At 35.6% G+C, this 22,190-nt stretch overlaps 1 protein-coding gene across 1 annotated transcript in view; it reads right to left on the bottom strand.

The window, feature by feature from the left end:
- UNC13C (unc-13 homolog C) overlaps positions 1–21,940 on the bottom strand; it is a 132,017-nt gene extending 110,077 nt beyond the window's left edge. The window contains exons 1-3 of the mRNA XM_025894835.2: positions 18,976–21,940; positions 4,060–4,082; positions 3,477–3,541 (exon numbers count right to left, since the gene is read on the bottom strand). Of these exons, the coding sequence (XP_025750620.1) occupies positions 3,477–3,541; positions 4,060–4,082; positions 18,976–21,937 (3,050 nt within the window). The 5' untranslated portion in view covers positions 21,938–21,940. The remainder of the gene's footprint in view (positions 1–3,476; positions 3,542–4,059; positions 4,083–18,975) is intronic.
- Positions 21,941–22,190: the final 250 nt, after the last annotated feature.

Raw genomic sequence — 22,190 nt, 5'->3', positions numbered from 1 at the left:
AGGAAAAAAAAAAAATCCAAATTCAAGAATGACTAATAGTCTTTTTATGGGGAAAAAAGTTATGTCTGAGTTAAGCATGTTGATGATGTTACCAAAGAAAGAAAAGGTTGGCTTTTGAGGGAACAGCAAGAATGACAGAATAAAGGCAGATGAATACATAATGCAAAGATATTTTATTATGACAGTAGTGGTGTAATTTATGCTCAGTCAGTAATCTGTCACAACTCACACCTCTGTCTCTTTAAATAGCTTAATCTTCTACTCAATCTGTACTTCCCCCCACAATCTTTTCATTGTGATTTTCAACTCAACTTCAACTTGGCAGAAATATCTTGATCTGCTTTTTCCTCCGCGCATCTCTATGCTATAACAAATATTTATTTATAAGTTATATATGGTGAAGAGGTACCCATACTGCAGCTTGTGAAGGGAAACTGTCTCCTTTCTCTTGTGCAATGAATCAATGACCATGAACTCCTAGACGACAATAACATCTCCTGCCTCTTGGCTGAAATCAATCTTATTTTTGGAGAACTGCTTATGTAGGACTTTTTCTTGCATCTTTACTGAAAAAGCCCAGATTCTGGGGATGTAAACTAGAAATCCTCCAATGCACAAATTCTCTGTATAAGGACAAATCGATCCTTCTAAGAGCATGTAAGAGGACTGTAAATATGCAAAGATTGTTGGCAATCGCTGGAAGTAAAGATTAATATACTGATCTGGATTGTGAGATCAAATTTTATTGAAAAACAGAATAGCTACTTCATCAGAACCAACAAACTGGGCAATGCTGTATTGACAGTGAAATATTGGTCTTTGTGTATAATCTTTGGAACATTAATGACTAGCCATAGAAAAACTGTTCATGTTAATATAGGTTATAAATTAAGTTCTCTACTCCTCTCCCTATGCCCAATTATAAGCCAACGGTACTTTGACATAGAAGTTTAATCAAAGTTATTATTCAAGTCATGAAAAAAATCTTCAATACTGGCTATCTTTTATGTGCTTCTGAAGACATTTTGCACAACAATAATGTATTTGAATTTGTTGGAGCCCAAGAAAAATAAGTTTGTTTTACCATTGAGAGCATGCCAGTGAAGGAAAGGAGTAATCATCTGCATGGAGCACAATCTGTGTATCATTAACAAATTTCAGAATGGATTAGGCCATGTGTAAAATTATCAGTCTCTGACTCACCATAAGACAAACAGTAAATTAGTACAGACCAAGTCTCTGGAAAAAGTAAAACAGTACTACCCAAGATACATGACAAAAAACCCAGCTGACCTCCTTTTACTTTTTAAAAATATGTGAATAATGAACTCTAAAGTGTCTCATTTTCAATAAAATGAAGAAGAAAGTTAAAGTTAAAATGAAGAAGAAAGTTAAAGTTAAAATGAAGAAGAAAGAAAGTTAAAATGAAGAAGAAAGTTAAAATGAAGAAGAAAGTTAAAATGAAGAAGAAAGTTAAAATGAAGAAGAAAGTTAAAATGAAGAAGCTCTTATAGTATACTGGTATGGAAGACCCAGGAAAGGTGGTGCTTTTTGCCTTTTAACAGAGAGGTTGGATGAGAAACCCCAGGAAAGCTGTCTTTAGTCTTTGCCTTTACTTTTTTTGTCCTGGCTTTTCTCTCATTTCATGCAGCCAAGTGGAGATCATTGCAGAGAATGAAGTGTTGCAGTCCCTGCCATGGATGTGGGATGTGCTGGTGAGAATCATAGCTAAAACTGCAGTCAGTGAAAAGGCTGAGGGATCCTGGAATTTAGGATTAGTTTTTGTATGCAGGAGTAGACTGGGAAGTGTGACTAAAACAGAGCCACAGAAGTCTTTGAAATGACAGCATTCTTTGGTTGAATGAGAAGTTAAATGAAAATTGCATAACTGTTTCCAGGGAGGCCTAGTGAAACAGAGGCTTAAAAAAGATATTGCAGACAGCAAAGGGGAGAGGTCCAATCTACCCTTTGTCAGTAGTAGAAGTAAAGTTTAATATAAAACCATGAGCTAGTATTGAGCTATTGTCAGTCATTTGAAGTCATCCCATGCAGTGGTTACAGGATGTCCTAACAAAGGATTGACACGTTATTCTCAGAGGATTCAATACTTGAATTTATTCATCTGTGACTGGAAGAGAGGGCATAAAAAGAGCACCTTCAGTCTGTACAGTCACTGTCAGTAGCAAAAGTTCTCCTAACACCTATGAGATTGTTTTGTGAGCAACCCACAAAAAATTAGAATTCTATACACTCTTGTACATTACTTTTTAAAGACCTACATCTATTAGGAAATGGTAAGTAGTGCATATGGCAAAACAGTATGGTCACATACAGCTTCCTGTAGGCATAGATATCCATACCTGATTGTCAGTACCTACACTCTTGGAGTCTGCTTACAAAATGCTCTCCTAAATTCCACAATAACTAGATGTTAAACTGCTTCTTTTCTGGTTTACATTGAGCAACTAATCCTGCCCGATGTCACATGTGGCCTCACACCTTTACAGCAATTCTGAAGGTTCTGTGCATTGGGAAAGGCAGAAACATAAGACTTTGAGATATGACAAACTATATGGAAATTCCCTAAGCCACTGAAAAGCTGGAGAATGCTCTTAATTTTGTTGGAGGTCTAACAATAAGTACAAATGTTACCTTAACTATACCTTCCACAGAAGCATGTGAATTACATTAAGCAAATAAATGACATAAATACCTTTTAGGGTAACCCCCACCCCAAAACATAGGAATCTAACCAGGAAAAGTTCATAGTATCTACCATCTGTTGTATAGCCTTTCAGATATAAAAACAAGAAGAGGAATGATTAATCTGATGTCATCACCTTGTCTTTGTAACAAAGCATATCTATAGCAAAAAGTGCTTTCAGAGTGTGCCAGCAAAATGATAATATCCCTTTTAATTAGGTACTAATGTAACTGATAAATTTACCAATGACTTTTACTTCTTCTCCTTTCCAGACAATTCAAAATAGGAAGGAGAGATTTTCCTCAAAGGAAGGAATCCCTACAACTAGATGCAAGATAACTTCATCTGGAGACAACAAAGCAAAATATTCTGGTTTCTGCCACATTCACACTCGGCCAACTGGAAGATCTTTCTCCCTTGACCTTTTAGTTTTTAAGTACTAGACTGACATTATATTACTAGCATTATATTACATTTACTAGAATGAAGACAAAATTGTGTTACAACTTCAAAGGTCATCTATTTTATATGCAAAAAAAGGTAAAAAGATCTGTCATCCAGTCTCCTTGGCACCTGAATTGTTGTATCGATTTCACAAAAAAATAAGTAATTAAAAAAATTAAAAGGAGAAGACATGGTCAGTTTTGTTGTGTATCTTCCCTTTAAAACAATGCAATTTCTTAAAATAAGAAAACTTAGAAAAAATACTACAATGTTATGAGACTACTTTGCAGATATAAATAACAGCATTCAAAGTCATATTGGTACTCACCCAGTAAATGCCTGGACTGCATAAAGCTTGGAAGCATCCAAGGAACTTCCACTTACTAACCGAGCCTTTAATAGAGACCAAAAAAAGGACAGTTACTTGGTTGCTTTTAGTAAGCTTGGGTCAGAATTTAACTGCATCAAACATATAAGACATATGAAAATGTTTAGCAGGGTCAGCTCCAGGCCAAAGCTAGAATAGCTATTCCTTTGGGATACATTTTGGTAGCATTCAGCATTTAGTGAAACACACTGGAAGAACCCATGGGAAGATAAGGTATTGCTTCCCAAATGCTGTTGTCCTTTAAGTCCTATAGTGAATGCAGTGTTGGTGATAATTAGAGGTAAATATGAGATATCATGTTTGACAGCAGCAGACCCCTGTGTTGGCAATTATGATAAGCACAACAGTGAGGGTTATCCTGTTTATAAATGCAACACACTCAAAGGAGAACAAAAGAGTGGAAAGCTGGGAGAAAAAACATGCAGATTTCACAACTAAAATGAAGGAACAAAATAGGTCAAAGAAGTCACAAACGAACATCAACAAAATACATGATCCCTATAGCAAATAGGTGATTTTAAACCTTTTCATCCACAGAACCGCTATCTGAAAGAGAATTGGGAAGAAGGGGAATATAGGTTAGAAAAAAACAGACTCTGAGAAAATATCTTATGCCATAATAATCTATCACTGTTTCAATCTGGATTCTGTAGACCAGAATCTTATGAAAGACTGTGTGGATAGTATATAATCTACATACCGTGTCCCATCTCCACATGATTTTTAATTTCATTGTTTTTTTTAAATATATTTTTTATATTAATGAATATATATTGCAGTTGCAGTGTTCGAAAAAATAATGGTCTATTTTCAAGGAAAAGGAAACTGTTTCTACCAAGGATATAAACACACCACAGCCCCTGCTCCAACTCCTGAAATGTAATTATTCTATCACAGCTACTCATATAATGATAGAAATTGCCCCCAATACCAATAGAAGAACTACATTTGTGAAAGTATATGACATAGATAATTCCATATTGCCTAATGCAAAACCATGATGTATTCACATTTACTATCAGACAGAAAATATTTGCTGATAGAAATATCTACCCCTTTTTAATTCACTTTCACATTTTATAGTACAGTGCATACATGAAACTGTTTTAATTGTCACCTTACTGATCTTTCCACTTTTTTCCCCCAAAGGGAGGACACATTCTATGAACCCTTTAAATACTTAGGGTATTTTTGAGGTGTTTGGAGATATCTCAGGTTATATACATTACAAAATAATAATTTACATCTTAAATGTGTGCCACATTTCATTTCTAAACCAGTTTATCTGCAAGAAAATATCACATTCAAATGCATATAAAAAAAATATGCTGGCAAATGTAAAGCTGAATACAGTACAGTAGTGACAATCCAGGGAACTAAAAGGCTCTATTATGCCACTAATTTAAAGTCTAATTATGTGATCAAAGCAAAGCACATGCACAAGAATGGGGAGAATAGAAACTGGAGACAAACTGTTCAAAACATGTTTTACAGGTCAAATTATGTCTGATTTTGTATTATTCAAAAAGTTTAAAGACGATTGAGCTGCTAGGTGTTAGCAGTGTCACAACACCAAATTGGAATCCACAGAAAATCCAGCTATGCAAGAGTCTCTTCTCCTTTGTGAGACCACAAAATTTGTCATTTTCCTGTGCTTGAATACAGATCTTAGCTTTCCTTCACTGCTGTTGTGAACAATCCTTTTAGAAAGAGTATGCCTAAAAGAATGAACAATAGCTACTTGACCTGAGGCAAAATAATGCTCTGAGTTTTACATAATATTAAATTAAAACTCTTATTAATAGTAAACTCCACAATTTAGTGAAAGTACAGTAAGCACATCTCTGTGCACCAAGTATATCTGCTTGATATGCTGTGAATTGGTAATGTTCATAGTTCATCTCCTGAATATAAATGGACATGATATCAATTTCTATTTTCATGTTTTAGAAAAATTCATTAAGGTATTTTGCTGCTGGGATGTGAACTATTCTGATGTTTTCACTTCAAAACTTCCCTACCCTCTCTTCTGAAATGGCAGAACTTTCATTTAGCCTCAGAAATTAATTCTTGGCTAAATGAAACTATAGTGTTTCAGTTGTCAAATTATCCTCATTTGACTGAGCAGATTTACAAAAATGAGCTTACTCTTAAAGTATCTTTTAAATTTATTTATTTGTGAAATGTATTTGTCTGACAACATCAGATATGACTGGCTACTCTTTCTCCACGAGCACATAAAGAAGATTTGGACAACCATATGATCCAACTGTCCCACTACAAAATTACTACAGTATTTCATAAGCAGGATGGGAGCAGAGCCAGGAGTAATGTGATGACTGGAACTGGGCTGGCTGGAAATAGAAATATACTTTTATGAGGGCTAAAGAAAATATGAGGAATAGTTAAAACCAGAGTGTTGGAACAGCATCTGCTCAAATGAGTGAGAAAAGGCAAGAGAGCAAATACCAACAGGACTCTAAGTAGGAGAGACTGACACTGCATGAATTCTCACACTTGTGAAAAAGGAAAGGTCCAAAAGGTGAAGAGAAATGGGGGGGCTGAGGGGAGTTTTAAGCAAGAAGTTTTAAGTAAGTTAAGAAGCCTCATCATTATCTGTTCATGCAACCTACACCTTCTTTCTAGAAGGTCTAATCAAAACACTGGTAATACTGCCACGTAAAGATACATAATAAATCTCACATTATGTGGAATGCAATTTTTAAATAATGTGAAGGTACTTTGCTACAAGATGTCTAAAGAATCACATGAATTCTATGTTTAATTCACTTGTTTAGAAAGTTATTTTAAAAATTGTTGAGATTTGTCTTCCACACTAAATAGAATCTTGTATTTCAGAGCATTGTCTTCCACACTAAATAGAATCTTGTATTTCAGAGCATGAGAGATGGACATATGAAATTTTCCTTACTTCTCTTGGGTCTCAGCCAACTTCATCAAATTTCACTATGCTTCTTTTACTGGAACCTAGTTGTGCCTCAATTTAGGAAGGAGAGTGACAATCAAAAATTAGGGAGAAAATGTGGTTTTTAACTTGCTCTTCTTTGCAGTTGCTACATACAAAAAAAAACAGACGAAGAAACAAAAAACCCCCACCTATCTAATGGTCTCTTTTCTGAATAGAAATTGCATAAAGCAGACAACTGACGCAAATGTCCCAAAAAGAAATCTTGAGAGCATCTCCTATTTTGTAACAAATGACTGCATCTTCAGAGACTAAATTAGTTTGAAAACTTCTTCATTGTTTACTGCTTCTTCTGAACTCACCATGAGTGAAATAATCTGAATTGTGCAAGTGTTCTCTGCCTGTATGAGAGCACCAAGTCAGGAAGTGTCCAGAGTCACCAAGCACTTCACTTTAGTAGTCGTTAGGCTACCAGAATAGACAGGAAGATTCCTTGATGTAGATAAGAAATGAACTGTGATTATGTAAGAGACCACTGAAGGTATTTTCAAATCAGAGATTCAAGGCCAGACATCTCAGATTATACTGCTGAATGACAATGATTTACTTAAAAGAGCTTATCTTCATATAACTCATTTCTGTCATACACACATCCAAAAAACTAACCTAAAAAAGTTATGAGTGTACTAGGAGCAGTGTAAACAGTGGTTGATTTAGTTAACCCTATAGGATACTTATTTTATTTGAATTAGTTTGCTCCTTAGATTTTTAAGTGAAAATTCACTACGTTATGAAATACCAGTAACTGCCTTCATGTTATGCCTCTATACCATATGCCATTTTAGATAACAAGAGAGTGTTTTACTAGAATTATAGGAAAATTCCAAGGAGTGATAGTGCTCCTTAGTTGTTGCTATTTTATCTCTGTGCACTCCACATATACACACTCATGTAGTGGAATGACAAAGCGCAGGGTGGTCATCTGACTGCATACTACTGAACATTATATTTACAAATATTAAATATTGAAGGCAAAAGGAAAATGCTTCCTGATCCCTTTTTTTAAAGGCAGTTAATTATATTTAATTAGGTAACTAGTAATGAAATTAGTTAAAATTAGTCTTTAAATTTCCATTAATAAATTTCAGGTATTAAAAAGCTGAATAATATTTAGCATAGCCACTAAATCCTGACTTCTGTTGAAAATGGTTCACAAGTATCCACCGAGGTAAGTTCATCCCCAGATGGTGAGGATGGGGAGGTGGAGCGAGAGAGGCTTATTTGGTATTCTTTCAGCACCCTCAAATAAGCCCCCAGGTTATTCTCTATCCCCGTATCAGTTTAAACCAAGGCTAAGTCAAATTTCCAACAAGTGCTTATTAATGCTGCATAATTACTATTTGAACTTAGTCTGAAAACTAACAGATCTTAGAAAAGTTTAACTTTAGACGGTTCTCAACTGTTTGCAAATTAAATCATGGTCTAATTTATTCATTTTTAGTAGCAATGTTGCCATCTGTAATTCACCACACAACACAGGAATTCATCATACAAGATAACAAATTCCTATACCCAAACTTCTGAGAAAAAAAATCTGTGAAAGATGTTGAAAAGGTAGATTCTTCCAGTATGAAATATATATTAGCAATGAAGATGTAGAAGTGAACCTAGAGACCTCTGCTTTTGTAGCTTGTGATACCATCAGAAATACAACTGGACAATAAGCCTTATCCATCAGCAGAGATAGAGGTTTGAATGGTTCTGTCCTCCCTCCCCATCATAATGATCCTTCAAGGCTTGTGTCATTATTTCACTTTTACATTTTTCTGAGCAGCAGACCATAGTCCCAATACACTCCTCTTTCTTTAATGACTGCAAAAATTGAGTTCACCATCACCCCCCGCCACAGCGCAAGAACTGTAATAAGGTTCTAAAAATCTAAGCTGTTAGGAAAGGCCAGGATGGAAATGAATCAAACCCTTGATTTTCCACTCCTGGAAGTGTGTGTAATTGCATAACACTAAATTGGAAAAAGAATTAAAGTTCATAATTCTTTCCAAGTACCATTTCAATCTTTAGTTCTGTGGCTGCGAGAATGTCAAACTGACTGATAATTACATCATTCCTGGAAGCAAACCCTTCAGACAAAATACTTGCTGGAATTAGGTAACAATACAGCTGTTCCCTGGAAATAGCATGTGTAAAGTCCTTGTCTTCAGAAGTAGTTTGTAGGCTGAGCTGGGCAATTCTAATCAGCATGTATTGCTAAGAAAGGGAAATAATGGAGGAAATACCATGTTCAAATAGAAACAGCACGTTAAAGAAATAGATTGTCTGCCCAAAACAATGACACAAATTAAGCCATGCTAAAATAATAAATGCTGTACCCACAAGCTATTATTGCCACTGCAGAACAGAACATCATGCTGTGCAAGCCTAGAGGATGTTGTATTGCTGGAGTTTGTTCTAGGAAGATACTGTATAACGCTTGAAAGACAATATTAATGCTAGCACATCACGAGAGATGAGTGATGCTTGTCTGACAAAGAGAAGGTCAAACTTGAATAAAGCTTGGCTGACAGGAGAAATAGAAGAATTGCTGCTAGCACTTTACTAGCAGTGATGTAGAAAAATTACTAGCGGATACATTGAGAGCCAAACAGGAGGTCAGTTTGGTGAAGATGAAAAGTGCATTTGTGTCTTTATTAATAAACTCGTCTGCAAATCTGAAACAAAAGGACATGCTTTAAGATCATCTCTGGCACTTAGATATTGAGTCCCATTAGACTTCAAATGGCTTTTTTTTCTACTGTTTTTCAACAGCTATTAGATTCTTCTACCAAATTCTGGAATTTACTTCTAAAAGAATAAACTGTCAAGAGAACTATTTGATTACAGAATGTGGTGATCTCAAAAAACTACCATCCTCTTGAAGACCATGTTTTCTTGAAAGTCTCTGGCTCATCTGAGTGATAAGAAGTAAAAGACAGTGTGCATTTTAAGCAATCTCTTCTAACCCCAGGAAACATCAGTATGACAAGGCATACATTACCCATAAAGGACAAAGAAGCATATCTTACCTCCTTCAATACATATGATAACAGTACATGTAACCAAGTAATTAGTTATTTGCTACGAAAGCAAACAGATAATTGATTATTGCAAATCTTTCCATATCACACAGCTAGCAATGCCACCAAGTGTTTCACTTGGTGAAACTGTATCACAACTGTATCATAGTCCTGCAAGCTGCAGTCTCGTTGCATGACTTCCAAAGAAATCCAAGCAAATAGCCCCTTGGTTTGACACTATGCCTTTTAAAGTTCCCAAAGAAAATTCTACTGTTTGCAGTATCCTCCTTGCCTTAGGGATGCAGAGGAGCATCAGCTCCATCCTGTTGGTGCTAAATGAAACAGGAAGACCTACAGGATAAGATTAAAAACTGCTTTAGTTATACTCATCCATTTTATAAATATTCTTCTCTCCTGGTTTATTTCGCATTCACTAATAGTACATTCATCACCTCTGTCTCTTCTTATTCCATCTTGGTCTATGTGCAGCTGAAGGACAAGGATTCCTCTGCTGAGGCTGCAGTTGCACTGGTGATACTCAGAGCTGTGCATAGTTTAGGGGTCTGGGACAGCATTGACAAATCACTTGCTGCTGTTTCAGCAGCAGCTCCAGAGAATCTGTTGGTGTATTAAGTCAGCAGCTGGTTCTTTACTACTACTAATTTAGTGAAAACAGATTACAGTATTGTCTGTGTTTTCATATCTTCTGGTTAACTTTTATCTTTTTAGACACCATATTTTTTATCATAACATCAAAACATTTTAAAATGGCTCTATCAGCAACACAACTGTGAGACATGGGCTACCTGGAAAACCTTCTCTTTACACAGCTTTAATAAAAAGATTAGTAATTTTTAGTGGACTGAGTAAGAGTTTTACACCAGTTAAGCGCAGAAGAAAATTCTTACAAAAATGGTACTTATTAAACAACACAAAAGTGCAGGTGTCTTTATGTATGCATTGATGTTTTTTGATAGAATTAGTTACATGTAAATCAATCCTGTCTTTATTTTCCAATTTACTAAAACTTCTGATCATGCAAGCTACCTGAAGAATACTCTCCACTCATCAAGGAGTCAAACCTCATGGTTAACAAAGTTTCATGAGTTTCAACAATAATTTTGTATCAGCAGGAAGTGGAGAGGTTTTGGATATTTTCTGCTATTTAGAGTTCCAGGGAGCACAACTCTGTAGGTGCTCCACTGACCACCTGGAAAATGTGCATAAGGAATAAGTCTGGTACCTGTTCCATGAAAATAATCAGAATGTCCCTCTGGGAGCTAAACAGAGAATCTCTAATTTTCACACTTTGTTATAATATTCTATTTCACCAATACACCAGAAGAAGATTTAAGCTTATTTATGAATTTGTGTTTTCCAAATCATTACATCTTTTAAATGCATGTCTGGATATTTTTTCAGCCAGTTGCTTTAATGAGATTCCTTTTATCCCGAAGCTGCATTACAAAATGATGCAGTACTATCTTTACTTCTAAAATACAACGATCTAAAGAAAATGGTTGAAGATTTTAGAAATAAAAATAGGAAATATTTTTTAATCTTGGCGATATAATATTGCCTTCATTTTTACAGCAAAACCAATATAAAAAAGACCTTGGAACTGACACTCATGGTCAGCTTTCCTCTTACTTCTATCAAATTTAAGTTTGTTTAAGCACAAAAAGAACAAGCAAATTGCATGAATATTTATCAATTTACATGAATTCTAAAGTCAGAGACAATAGTGTTAAATTGTCTCGTTTTCAAAACTCTCAGTAGCAGAGAGTTTCTTCTTTTATGAAGGAAACTAGCAGTTTTAGTTAATTATTTTTCTTAAAACCAGAAGTCATTCTCTAAATAGAAAATATTTGGGGTGGTTTGCTTTGCTTTTTTGTTTTGTTTTGGTGTTTTGCTTGTTTTTAATAAACAGCCAAAATACAGATTCCTGCTAAACCTTACTGACTAAGGATGTGAGGGGCTTTGTGTGTTTTGGATTTATTTTTAGTTTTTTCTTTGGTTGGTTTTGGTTGGGGTTTTGTGTGTGTTTACTTGTTTGGTTAGTTTATTTGAGTTTTTTTTATGATTAAAGAATAGGTATTCTAGCAAAAGGGCATCTGGTAGCAATAGAATTTTTCTGGAATCTGAGGCTGTTACACAACTGTAGTTGTGACACACGTTTCCCTAATTTAATGCACACTGATTCAGCAGGAGTTACTATACTAAATTAAACTGTTGATCTTCAATCTTTTTGATAACTATCCTGTTTACAAAGAGAGGCAGGATTATAATCTAAGATTTTATGATAAGAATGAATGCTGTAACTACAGAATTAAAGTAAAATAAGCCATGAGAACACTATTATGTTTTCTGAAAGATATATTAAACAGGTTTTTTAAATAATTTTACTAAGAATCAGTGGGGAAAAGCTAACTTCTCATATATCGGAATTTGCTTTATTTGAATAGTAAAAGTTTTAAGATGATGATCAGAACTCTCAGTGTAATTTTCCTTACTCTAATCCCTCTTTTGACAGACTGAACATGTAGCAAGCAACTAATACAGAGCATCCTTCCATGAAGCCCTTACTTTAGAGTAGTTGATGAAGGTAACTACTTGATCTTTCTTCACAGACAAGAGACGGACATCTTTATCATTAACTGATTAGATTTCCTCTCATAAGTTTTCTAAAGCAACCTTTCTACAGTCCTATCAATCTCAAGCTGAACACACTGCCATTTCTGTTTTAAGTCTCTGATATCCCTTTTCCCCATCAAAGAACAGAAGAGAAATAGGAAGGGAAGGGTGTAAAGACTTATGCCTGACTCTGGAGTGAAATCAGGAGCAGGAAAAAAATGCAGAGACTCTTGTATGTTATGAAACAAGCATATGAGACTCAGTCAAATCAATGTACTTTGGTTCATCTACACCACCCTGACTGAATTCATGGAGTGGTTAATAATTCTCTAGAGCACTATTTTCCATCCTGTAATATTAGTGGAACTTTTTCAGAGTGCACACATATGTATGCATATATGAAAAAGGATTTTCTAGAATTTCAGCTAAGCAGGCTGAGTGCAAGAATATATTGTATTTATCAGTTTCTACCCACATCATCTGAAAATGTATTTTGTTCTCCCCCCCCACAGCTTCCTATTCTACAAAAAAAAAAAAAAAAAAAAAAAAAGGAAAAAAGAAGGAGTTAAAGGAGTTAGACATATCCATCATTTTGTTTACCAACACAAACATAGTGCTGGGAAAGGAAACAAAGATAGCTGAAAAAATTGGATTATTAAATTCTGTAGTTCATTCAATACTGCACCAAAATAGACTTCTTTACTCACAGTAAATCTTGTTTCCTCAGTACTACCCATCTATTCAAATGTACAGCAAGGGTAACCACTTCTTCCCCAGCCTGCTTACACAATACATCTGCTCCATTGTGACCATCTTCTGATGCCAGCACAGAAGGGAATTTACACTGATGAAAACTCCCTGTAATCTGCCTGTTTACATTATTTATATATGAAGGGAAGAGCAACAGATTAATCAACTTCTGTTGAACAGTATTATGCCCCCAAATCCAGCTCTTTAGAGATGATACATTATGGGAATATATTATTCTTAAACATTGCAGATGAACTATATCGGCCACACTGAATATACAATCAGTCCTTATATTAATTAAGTAATTCATCACTCCTGGTGGGAAAAAACCAAACAAACCATAAAGAAATGAGATGTGGGAAAATAAAATCTTGTATCACTGAATACTGTGCTACCAAGACTTTGAAACAGAACAGAAAACCTTGAGGCTTGCTATTGCTGTTACCTTTTATTAACTCTAAGTGTTTTTCTCTGGGCTATTCTTTCCCAATTATGCAAAGACTAATTACAGGATGCTCACTCATTAGCTTTTTTCCCCCCCCATCAGACTAGGCCTGAGATCAGAAAGATGAGAAATGCCACTGGGCTCAGTGAAGGAAAAGCACCGCAAAAAGATCACATAAAAAAAGTTTCCTTCATTACTTTGTACAGGGTGATGCTAAACTTACAGAAAACTTTGTGTAGCCACAACTCTGCTTCAAGCCTTCCTGGGGGGGCTTCTGGTGAGTGTTTACAGTGAAGTGACCCTGAAGTGTATAAACTATGTCAACACTATAACAACTTAAAGCTGTATTAGTTCAAGACACCTTGTTTAAAACTAATTACACCTAAGCTTTCAACAGTGCCACAACACCATTATATGTTAAAGGTTAAGTGTAAACTAAAGCTAATATTCAATTTTTTAACAACAAAATACTTGAAGAAATGAGGTGTAGTGAGAACAGAAGGGTCTTATCGATTTCAAAGAATTACCACAAGACGACAAACTGTTCCTTTTGTTATAACAAAAGCAGACTGATCAAAAAGGGGAAAAGATGACTTATCAACAACCTCTTTTATACTGTCTTAGGAACAAGACTGACTGGCAGTAGCTGTTACTACTGGTCAGTGAAGGAATAAGCAGCTCATTTTAGCACAATACATGCAAATATACTTGTCCTATCTTTATTAATTGCTGCAGTATCTTATACACTAGAATTCTATCATCTGTCTAGACATCCTTCCCTTCCCCTGCCTGCACCAGCATCCTGAGAAGAAACTTTATTTTCAAGGAAAAATACCCCACAAACCCGAACACAACTCTCAAGATGTTAATCAGTCGACATAATTACCTCAAGCAATTAAAAAATAAGATGGGATATACATCTACTTTCCATTTTTTTTTGTACAAACAGTAGTCCTTTCTTAAAGCCAACTTCCCAACACAGTTTATGTAGACTGTGTGTAGAAGAACTCTTTAATATCTAAAAGCAATTTAACTTGTAACAGGCCACCAACAAATATGGAATTTCCATGACCAAGATAATGTTTTTTTCTATCCTGTTTCCACCTGAATGGCTATAAAATTACTGATTTGTTTACTAAACAATACCAGATAAATTGATTTTCATCTGGACCACAGCACTGATCAAGTCCAAATTCAAGATTTATATTCACATAACAAAACCAGTACAATACTATTAACTACTAGTTACTACTAGCTATCAGTTACCAGTATCTGGGTACCCATGCAAGTGTATTAAAAACAAACATGATGGAGGTAAGACATAAAGGATACAAAAGTCTTGAGTGCCACAAGACAAGATCAGATTAACTTCTAAAGCCTATACTCTTTGGGGAAATAAAGCTAACTCAGGCAGTTCTAGCAAACAGTTATTATTTAAAAAGCCAGAAAAGGTGTCAAAATAAGAAAATATATATTTGTTAAAAAAAAATCCAGTCATAATTTGAATAAACAGAGATTGAGATATGCATTGAAATAAGCTTACTTATTTTACTGGTAGTTTTTCTTAATATAGAACAAAATGACCACACCACAAGGGTAGTGAGGTAATAGATTACTGGTTCCTTTGGTTTCAGATGTTAGCAAGACAACAGTATTGATCTCATATTTGATCTCTAAGTTCTGTTCTCCAGTCAGAAATCATTAAATGTAATACAAATGCTTGCTATAAAACACTAGAAACACTTTCACCCAGTGCTAGAGAGGCAATTCCAGTCACTGGGCCCTGTCCTCTGCCTGGCCACTGTATGTATGTACAGAGTAAGATGAGTTCACTCACCTTGACACCAGAAGCAATCTATGGGTTACTCTGTGGCTGAAAATTCAGACCAAAGGCTTTTAAAAATCTGTCTGATTTTTAAAATCTGGTATATCAAATGATCACCAAGATCTTCCTCAACGAGATGAAGTTATTACTCACAAACTACCATTCATAGAAAGAGACTAAGTTACCATTAAAAACAACTCAGAAGAAGGCATGCAACTCTGAAATCTTATCCAGAGAGATAGTTTTGTCAGCAGAGAAAATGATGCTTATTCTAGGGCACCTGTAAAAGATAATAAGATGGGTGGAATAAAAGAAAACACTAGGGAAGAAGAAAGCTAGAAAAAAACAAGTGAGGAGTGGAACAATGAATAAAAGGGTAAGTTATTCTTGATTACAATGTACAAAGAAACAAACCACTGGCTAGCATTTCTTTGATATTTTTCAAGCCATCAATCCTTCTATTAATACACACCTGTCATCACAGTGTCTCTATATCCTTACAGAACTTTAAATCCAAGGATTACTCATGTACCACTCATGTCTCCTCTCATTCATATAACACATTAAGTCACCCCAGTATATTTCTGAAAATATATTGTAATAAATAACACATAAGCAATCAGCCCACAGTGTATTTTTTCTCACCAGCTAGAGACAGAGAATAGAACTGTCTGATGGGGTTCTTGTGCACTAATAAATTATTTATGTACCAAAGCTTCATTGACCTTACCTCATGCATTACTAGAATGAAAATCATATCACTCCTTTGTATTAAATTGGAGAACTAACACTGCTGTATTTTCAGGTTACAACTCTGCTTGGCCAGGTTGTTGTTTACCCGCTCCTGCCTACATGGAGGGATGAAACAATTCATTAAAGAATAGATTATGTTTTGGATATATAATGAAGATTAATTCAAAGAACTTGTTTTCTTGATAGTACTTTTCCATCCAAAAGTAAGAATTGGGAAGCTGACTGTGAATGAGTTATGGGGTAACAGAAAAAAAAAAATAAACCCATTCATAAAAGTCATGTAAACCCTGGAGTGTCTATTAGTCACTTCTCTTGAAAGTTATTATTGCTCCTGCAAATATTAAAATGAAGATAAAAAACCTCAAACTGCTATTTGCTTAAATACTTGAAACTACTATAGCCAAACTATTATTTACTTAAATGATAAACTAGGTATTTGGACATGCATGAATTCACACATAAAGAAGAGGGGGCAGGTTGTGATAACTTAGAAGTTACAAACTGTACATGCTGTGAATTTTGTAGAACTCCTCTAAGAACTGATTTATAAGATGTTCTTTCCCACAATAATGTGCAATTCAAGTAATAAACAGAAGATGAATATATTTTGTATTAGTGGACAAACTGACATTAAGAACATATCCTTCTTCAAAGGCTGCATACAAAGAGTTCAAAACTGCATTTCCTTATCACAGAACAGCTGAGGCTGGAGGGGAACTCTGGAGGCCTTGTCTAAGAACCCTGCTCAAATAGGACCACCCAGAGCAGAATGCCCAGGACCACGCCCAGATGGTTTTTGACTGTCTCCAAGGGTGGAGATTCCACTGGATTTCATTATCTGTGAATAGACTGTCTATAATACCAGTTATCCAGCTCAGTAAAAGCAAGCTGAAGGTAAAATAAGGGACTATTTGGCTCCAATAATACTGCATGCTACTCAGCAGAAGTTGTTCTTCAGGCAATATGTTCTTTCAGTAGGCTGTTCCAGCTAGAAAAGATATTTTGAAAGTTTTAAATTCTGAACAATTGTTGAATGTTCTGCAGACATAAATGAAAAAATATCATATTCATCCACTAGACATAAAAACATGAAAGACTTTTTGTTAATAAGTGTTGCCAGATATGCTAGAGGACCTGAAGATACACTCTTACCAAACCAGTTAGTGACTGCTGAGGCAGAATCCCTGACTGAAACACGTCCTCCTTGTTGGCATGAAAAACAGAGTGTGAAGGGAAAACAAAACTGCTACTCAAGAGTCAACACATATTCAGAATAAGCTGAGAAGTGGGCTGTACCAGTTCACCTGTAAAGTCTCCTTAGCCACTTGCTGTATTCCTTTTCTCCTTTATAATAATTTATATTATTTTATTTGTGGAAACAAAAATGGAGGTCCTAGTATGACATCTCATAACCATGCAGACACGCGTTGCCCAGAGACTACATCCAATAACATATTTTCATAACCTGGCCTTGGTGTCAAATGGATTCTCTGTAAATATAAGAAATACTTCAGCAATTCAGAAGGAAAAAAATAAAAAGAGACTGAAAGACTTTCACCTGCTGGGTTAAAAGTAGAATCTAATTTATAGAAATGATTGCATGAGATGTAACATCAAAGTTAGTTCTTATTTTCTAACAATGTACACAAATGCACAGACTTTAAATAGTGGAACCAATTTGAGTTTCAATATTTTGGATCTTCCTTGTGCGCTATCTTCAATTATGTCCTCAGACCTTCATATTCTTATTGTACTACAATGACCAGGTAAAGTGACTGTGATTCCCCTCTCTCATGCCTCATAAAAATCAGGAAAAAATAATGAAAATATTAATTATTGATAGCTGTTTCTTCATATATATACACCATCTAATGTCTAACGCACTACTGTAGAAAAATACCTGCAAAGTACAATTATACGATCTAGTGTCATTATTTGAATATAGAAGTAGACTTTAAAGTAAACTCTGCCATTAGCAATATTTAAATGCTTGTGTAACAGACTATATGTTTATTGTAAATGTAGTTGTTCATGTACCAAAGAAGCTCTATAGTAGCTCACGCTTTGGATGCTCATTACTACGAAATAAAATCTTTGGCTACAGGCACAATTTTTCATCTTTAAAATGAATGTATTAGATAATCACTTTGCCAAGGCAGATAAAGAAAGCAAAGATTCAGTCAAGGTGACAATTACCATCTGGCCAGCTACTGTAATTATTATGCTCCCAATTAAATGCACATGCAATATTATTACATTAACATTACGGTGTATGTTAATATTGAACATCACCAGATTTGTGTATTATTAGAGGTATTAAAGTTATATGTATGTCTGTCTGGTTTGAAGTCTGACAATACATCTGTGTCAACACCCTCTGTGAGTTAAGTTCTTTACTCTTCGTACATGGATGCTACGATCTACACTCTTTTGTCTTTCCTCTGCACCCTTCTCTCTCCCAGTTTTGGGGACTGACTACCTGTCTGAGTGCTTCCTTAGAGTACAAATAAGGACTGAATTAAAATAAGGACAAACATGAAATCAATTTAGACTTTCCCTGTTGTAAGTACCTAATAAATTGCCCAGACAATGGAGAGCAGTGCTCACCAGGGTGAATATAGAACCAACAATGCCTTGAAAACTGCTAAAGAAAGCAGGGTAATGTCTGAACACTCTAAATTGAATGCATACATTTATAAATCTATAAGAAAACCAAGAACAGTGTGCCATTTAGTTCTTTTTTTTTAGATTTAAGTCTTGTGAAATCTAATTTTGAAATTACTGAAGTTCAAAGCAATACAATAACCTACAAACACGTTTGACTAAACATGTTCAGAAAATTCTTTCAAAACAAACTTGTGAAATTTTAGCCTTTTGACTTCTATGGAACTATTTCACCTCATAAATAAAACCAGACAGAAGCAGAATTTTTGCCACCAAATTCAGTGGAAGCAGGATTAAGTACTATACAAAAATTAACATTCAACTTTAGTGAGAACAATGTTTTACTTAGAAGAGTATTAAAATATTATTACCTCCAGCAAGAATCTTCTCTTCCAAATCATTCATTTGTTTCTTGTATGCTTTTAAAGCAGCTTCTTTGAATGATGGCCGTATTCTTTTTTTCTTTGGAATTTCAATAACTGTCTCTGGGACATTCTGATTTTCATCTTCTCTTATTTCTACCTCAGGAACCACATCACTTTCAACTTCCAATATCTCTTCACTGATCACGCTGTCAAACTGTGTGTCATATTGCTCCTCTGGCAGCATTGCATACGGAGTTTCATACAAAGACTGCTCCAGTTCATATTCTTGGACTTGCTCACTAGTTTCACTACTATTAGTTCTGTTTTCTAGTTTAGCAAGCACCTGTTCCATTACTTCTACATAGTCTGTTTCATTCTCCCCAGATGGTTCAATTAAGTCTTCCTCATACTCAGCTTTGTAGCAATAAGGCTCAGCATAAACATCAGAATCGAGTGTTGTACTTGACTCGTTTGCAGTAGACTGAGATAAAGTTCTAAACCTTCCCATAAAAGATGATCCACTGTCTTCGTATCCACTTAAACTTTGTGTGCTTTTATTCCAGACTACTTCTAAAGCTGACTTAGCACGTTGAAGTGTAGATCCAAATTTAGGAAAGCTGAAAGCCTTATCAGAAAGGTCTATGCTCAACCGGCTATGCCACGATTTAGGGGCTGTTTCTTCTGAATCATCACTTGGTAGTTCACTCTGACTTCGGTACATCATAGGCAATCTGTTTTGATTCTGATAAGAGGACATAGAATTTGTATCCTGATAATCATCATATTGACCAGTCCACTGACTTTGTGTTTCACTATCAAGGCCTGGACATGATGGAGAAGTACCATCTAGGGTGAAATCATAGCTTTCAGTATCATACTGGAGGTCAGAACCTTGGCCCTTTCCAAAATCCGTCTGTTGATCTGAAGGGCTGCTCATATCATACACAAAAACTTCCTGTGTGGATGTGTCTAGGCCCAAATCTGCCCCTTGTTCCAACTGATTCCAGTCTTTCCACGGGGAAAGATCATCATGTAAAGCAAGCTGAGTATCACTATAGTGGTTTCTGTCTCCAGATGCACAGATCATTCCATTGCTTACTCCACTATCAACAGTTTCTATGTTTCCTATTTCGTTTTGCTCCGGATGCTGTTCCATGTCTTGGACAAAAGTCTGTTCCTGGGAGCTGCCATACCAGTTTGTAGAATCATCTTGCCTTCGTTGCCAAAGTTCTCGATCAGAGGAAGACAATAGCGAACTGCCATTTGTTCTGTTAAAATACTGGTTTTCTGAAAAATCCTCAGAGTAAGACTGACACAATTTTGAGAAATCCGACTCTGAACGGCTGAGCTTTGGTGTTGCAAAGTCATTCTGTAAGTGCCACAAAGGAGTCATGTCTGAATAATAGGCCTTTGATTGTTTCTCCAGATTGTCAAATTCTGGTGACTGATTGCCATAACTTCTATTTGAAAAGGTGCCATTGTCAGCAGTTCTTTTAAGGTCTTTAGTGTTTGGGGACTCAGTAATCCCCTTTGTAGTGCTTGTTTTTATTTGAAATGCTGATTTAGATATCTTTGCATAACTGTTCTTATTTATATCTGATTCCAAGTCTTTATCACTGTCAGGTGACTCCCAGTCATGCATTTTAGATTTTGTCTCCACAGTTAAAAGTTTCATATCCATACTTTCATATGTCTGAGAAGAAGGTAGTCCTCTTTCTTTTTTGTCTTTTATGTCATGGGAAAATATATCTGTAGAAATTCCAATGCCAGTTCCCTTAAGTTTATAAGACTTTTTTAAAATCAAATCTCTCTGTTGTGACGACTCAAAGTAAACAAGAATGGGTCTTGGCTTTGCATTTGGACAGTCTCTTTGTTGCCCTAATCTTTGGGCAAATTCAATTTTAATAGTGCTTTGTGCCTCTGAGAAGCCCATTTTATCTATCAGTATTTTGTAAACTATGCTTTCAGTTTTTTCCAGTCTCTCTTCAGGCACGTTTAGAAACCTAAGACTTGCTTTGTTTCCTGGATGGCCTATCTGCTTAATGTAGTCATGGATGTCCCGGGTTTCTCTTCTGGACTGTACAAACCCAGTTCGCAACTGTTCGATTTCATTTTGCACAACTTCGACACTGCTGGAAATTTCATCAATGGATTGTTTCAGAGCATTAACGTGCCCTCTTAATTCAGAGAGTTCTGTTTCAATTTGACTTATTCCCTGAAGCTCTTTAAAGATCATTTCCATAACATCATGGGTTTGACTAATACAACCTGTCGAACTAAAGCCAGGTTCAAGAGTATTTGATTTCTGGTGACGTCCAGTTCTGTCCAGAGATTTACTTCTTAATCCCCATGTTTTCTTCCATGTACTTAGTTCAGAGTCCGATGAGACACATTCTTGGCTCTTTTTCCATTTCCTCAGTTTTCTTAAAGCTCCCAGTTTCAGTGTGTGCAAAGTGCGTTCCCCGTCTGAACTTCCATCGGACGGTGCGAGGCTGCTCAAGCTTTTCCTGTTGCGTCTCACAGGCATCGTGTGGGATGAGTATTCGTTCTTCTTGCTATTACTTTTTATTTCACTTAAAGAGTCAGAACACGAGCTATCATTTGAAGACAGGTCTTGAACTATATCTTCATTATCAGTGCGTGCTACCAAAACATGCCTTTGCAGTCCATTGGCAATAGCAACTCTGTAACTGAATGTTGGCGAAAGGGAAAATTCTCTATTGCTTTCCTGTTCTTCAGTTGATAAGTTGCGAGCAGATGGGCACTTGGCAATCTTTTTAACGGTGCTTTTTAAAGTATTTGAAAATTTTGGATTCTTTGTATGTCCAGTCTGAGTAAAGTCTTGTTCCTTTTTGCTCTGACAACTCTCTTTCCTTTTTGTACTATTTCCCGATTTCTTTGTAAACATTCCTTTGCGGATCTTATATATGTAAGATGAGATCAGGCTCTTTAGGAGGGCAGAAACCATGGAGTGTAATTTATTTCAAGCCGTTTCCACAAAACACCATTTTTGATCCAGACAAGTATTTGTATCTCCAACAGGATCATCATCAGTGGGGACCATATCCATATAAACTATTGTTGCTCTGGAATAATTTGACAGAAAAATACAAAAAAAAGGAAAAAAAAAAAAAAGAAAAGAATCACACATCTGCTTGTTGGAAACAAAATCCTGCAGGGGTTTTGTACGTCTTGCAAAATCTCCCTCTGTTGTTCATGGC

This window comes from Manacus vitellinus, unplaced genomic scaffold (genome assembly GCF_001715985.3).
Source record: "Manacus vitellinus isolate BGI_N305 unplaced genomic scaffold, ASM171598v3 scaffold_16_pilon, whole genome shotgun sequence".
NCBI lineage: Eukaryota > Metazoa > Chordata > Aves > Passeriformes > Pipridae > Manacus > Manacus vitellinus.
This window is presented reverse-complemented; position numbering and strand designations above follow the sequence as displayed.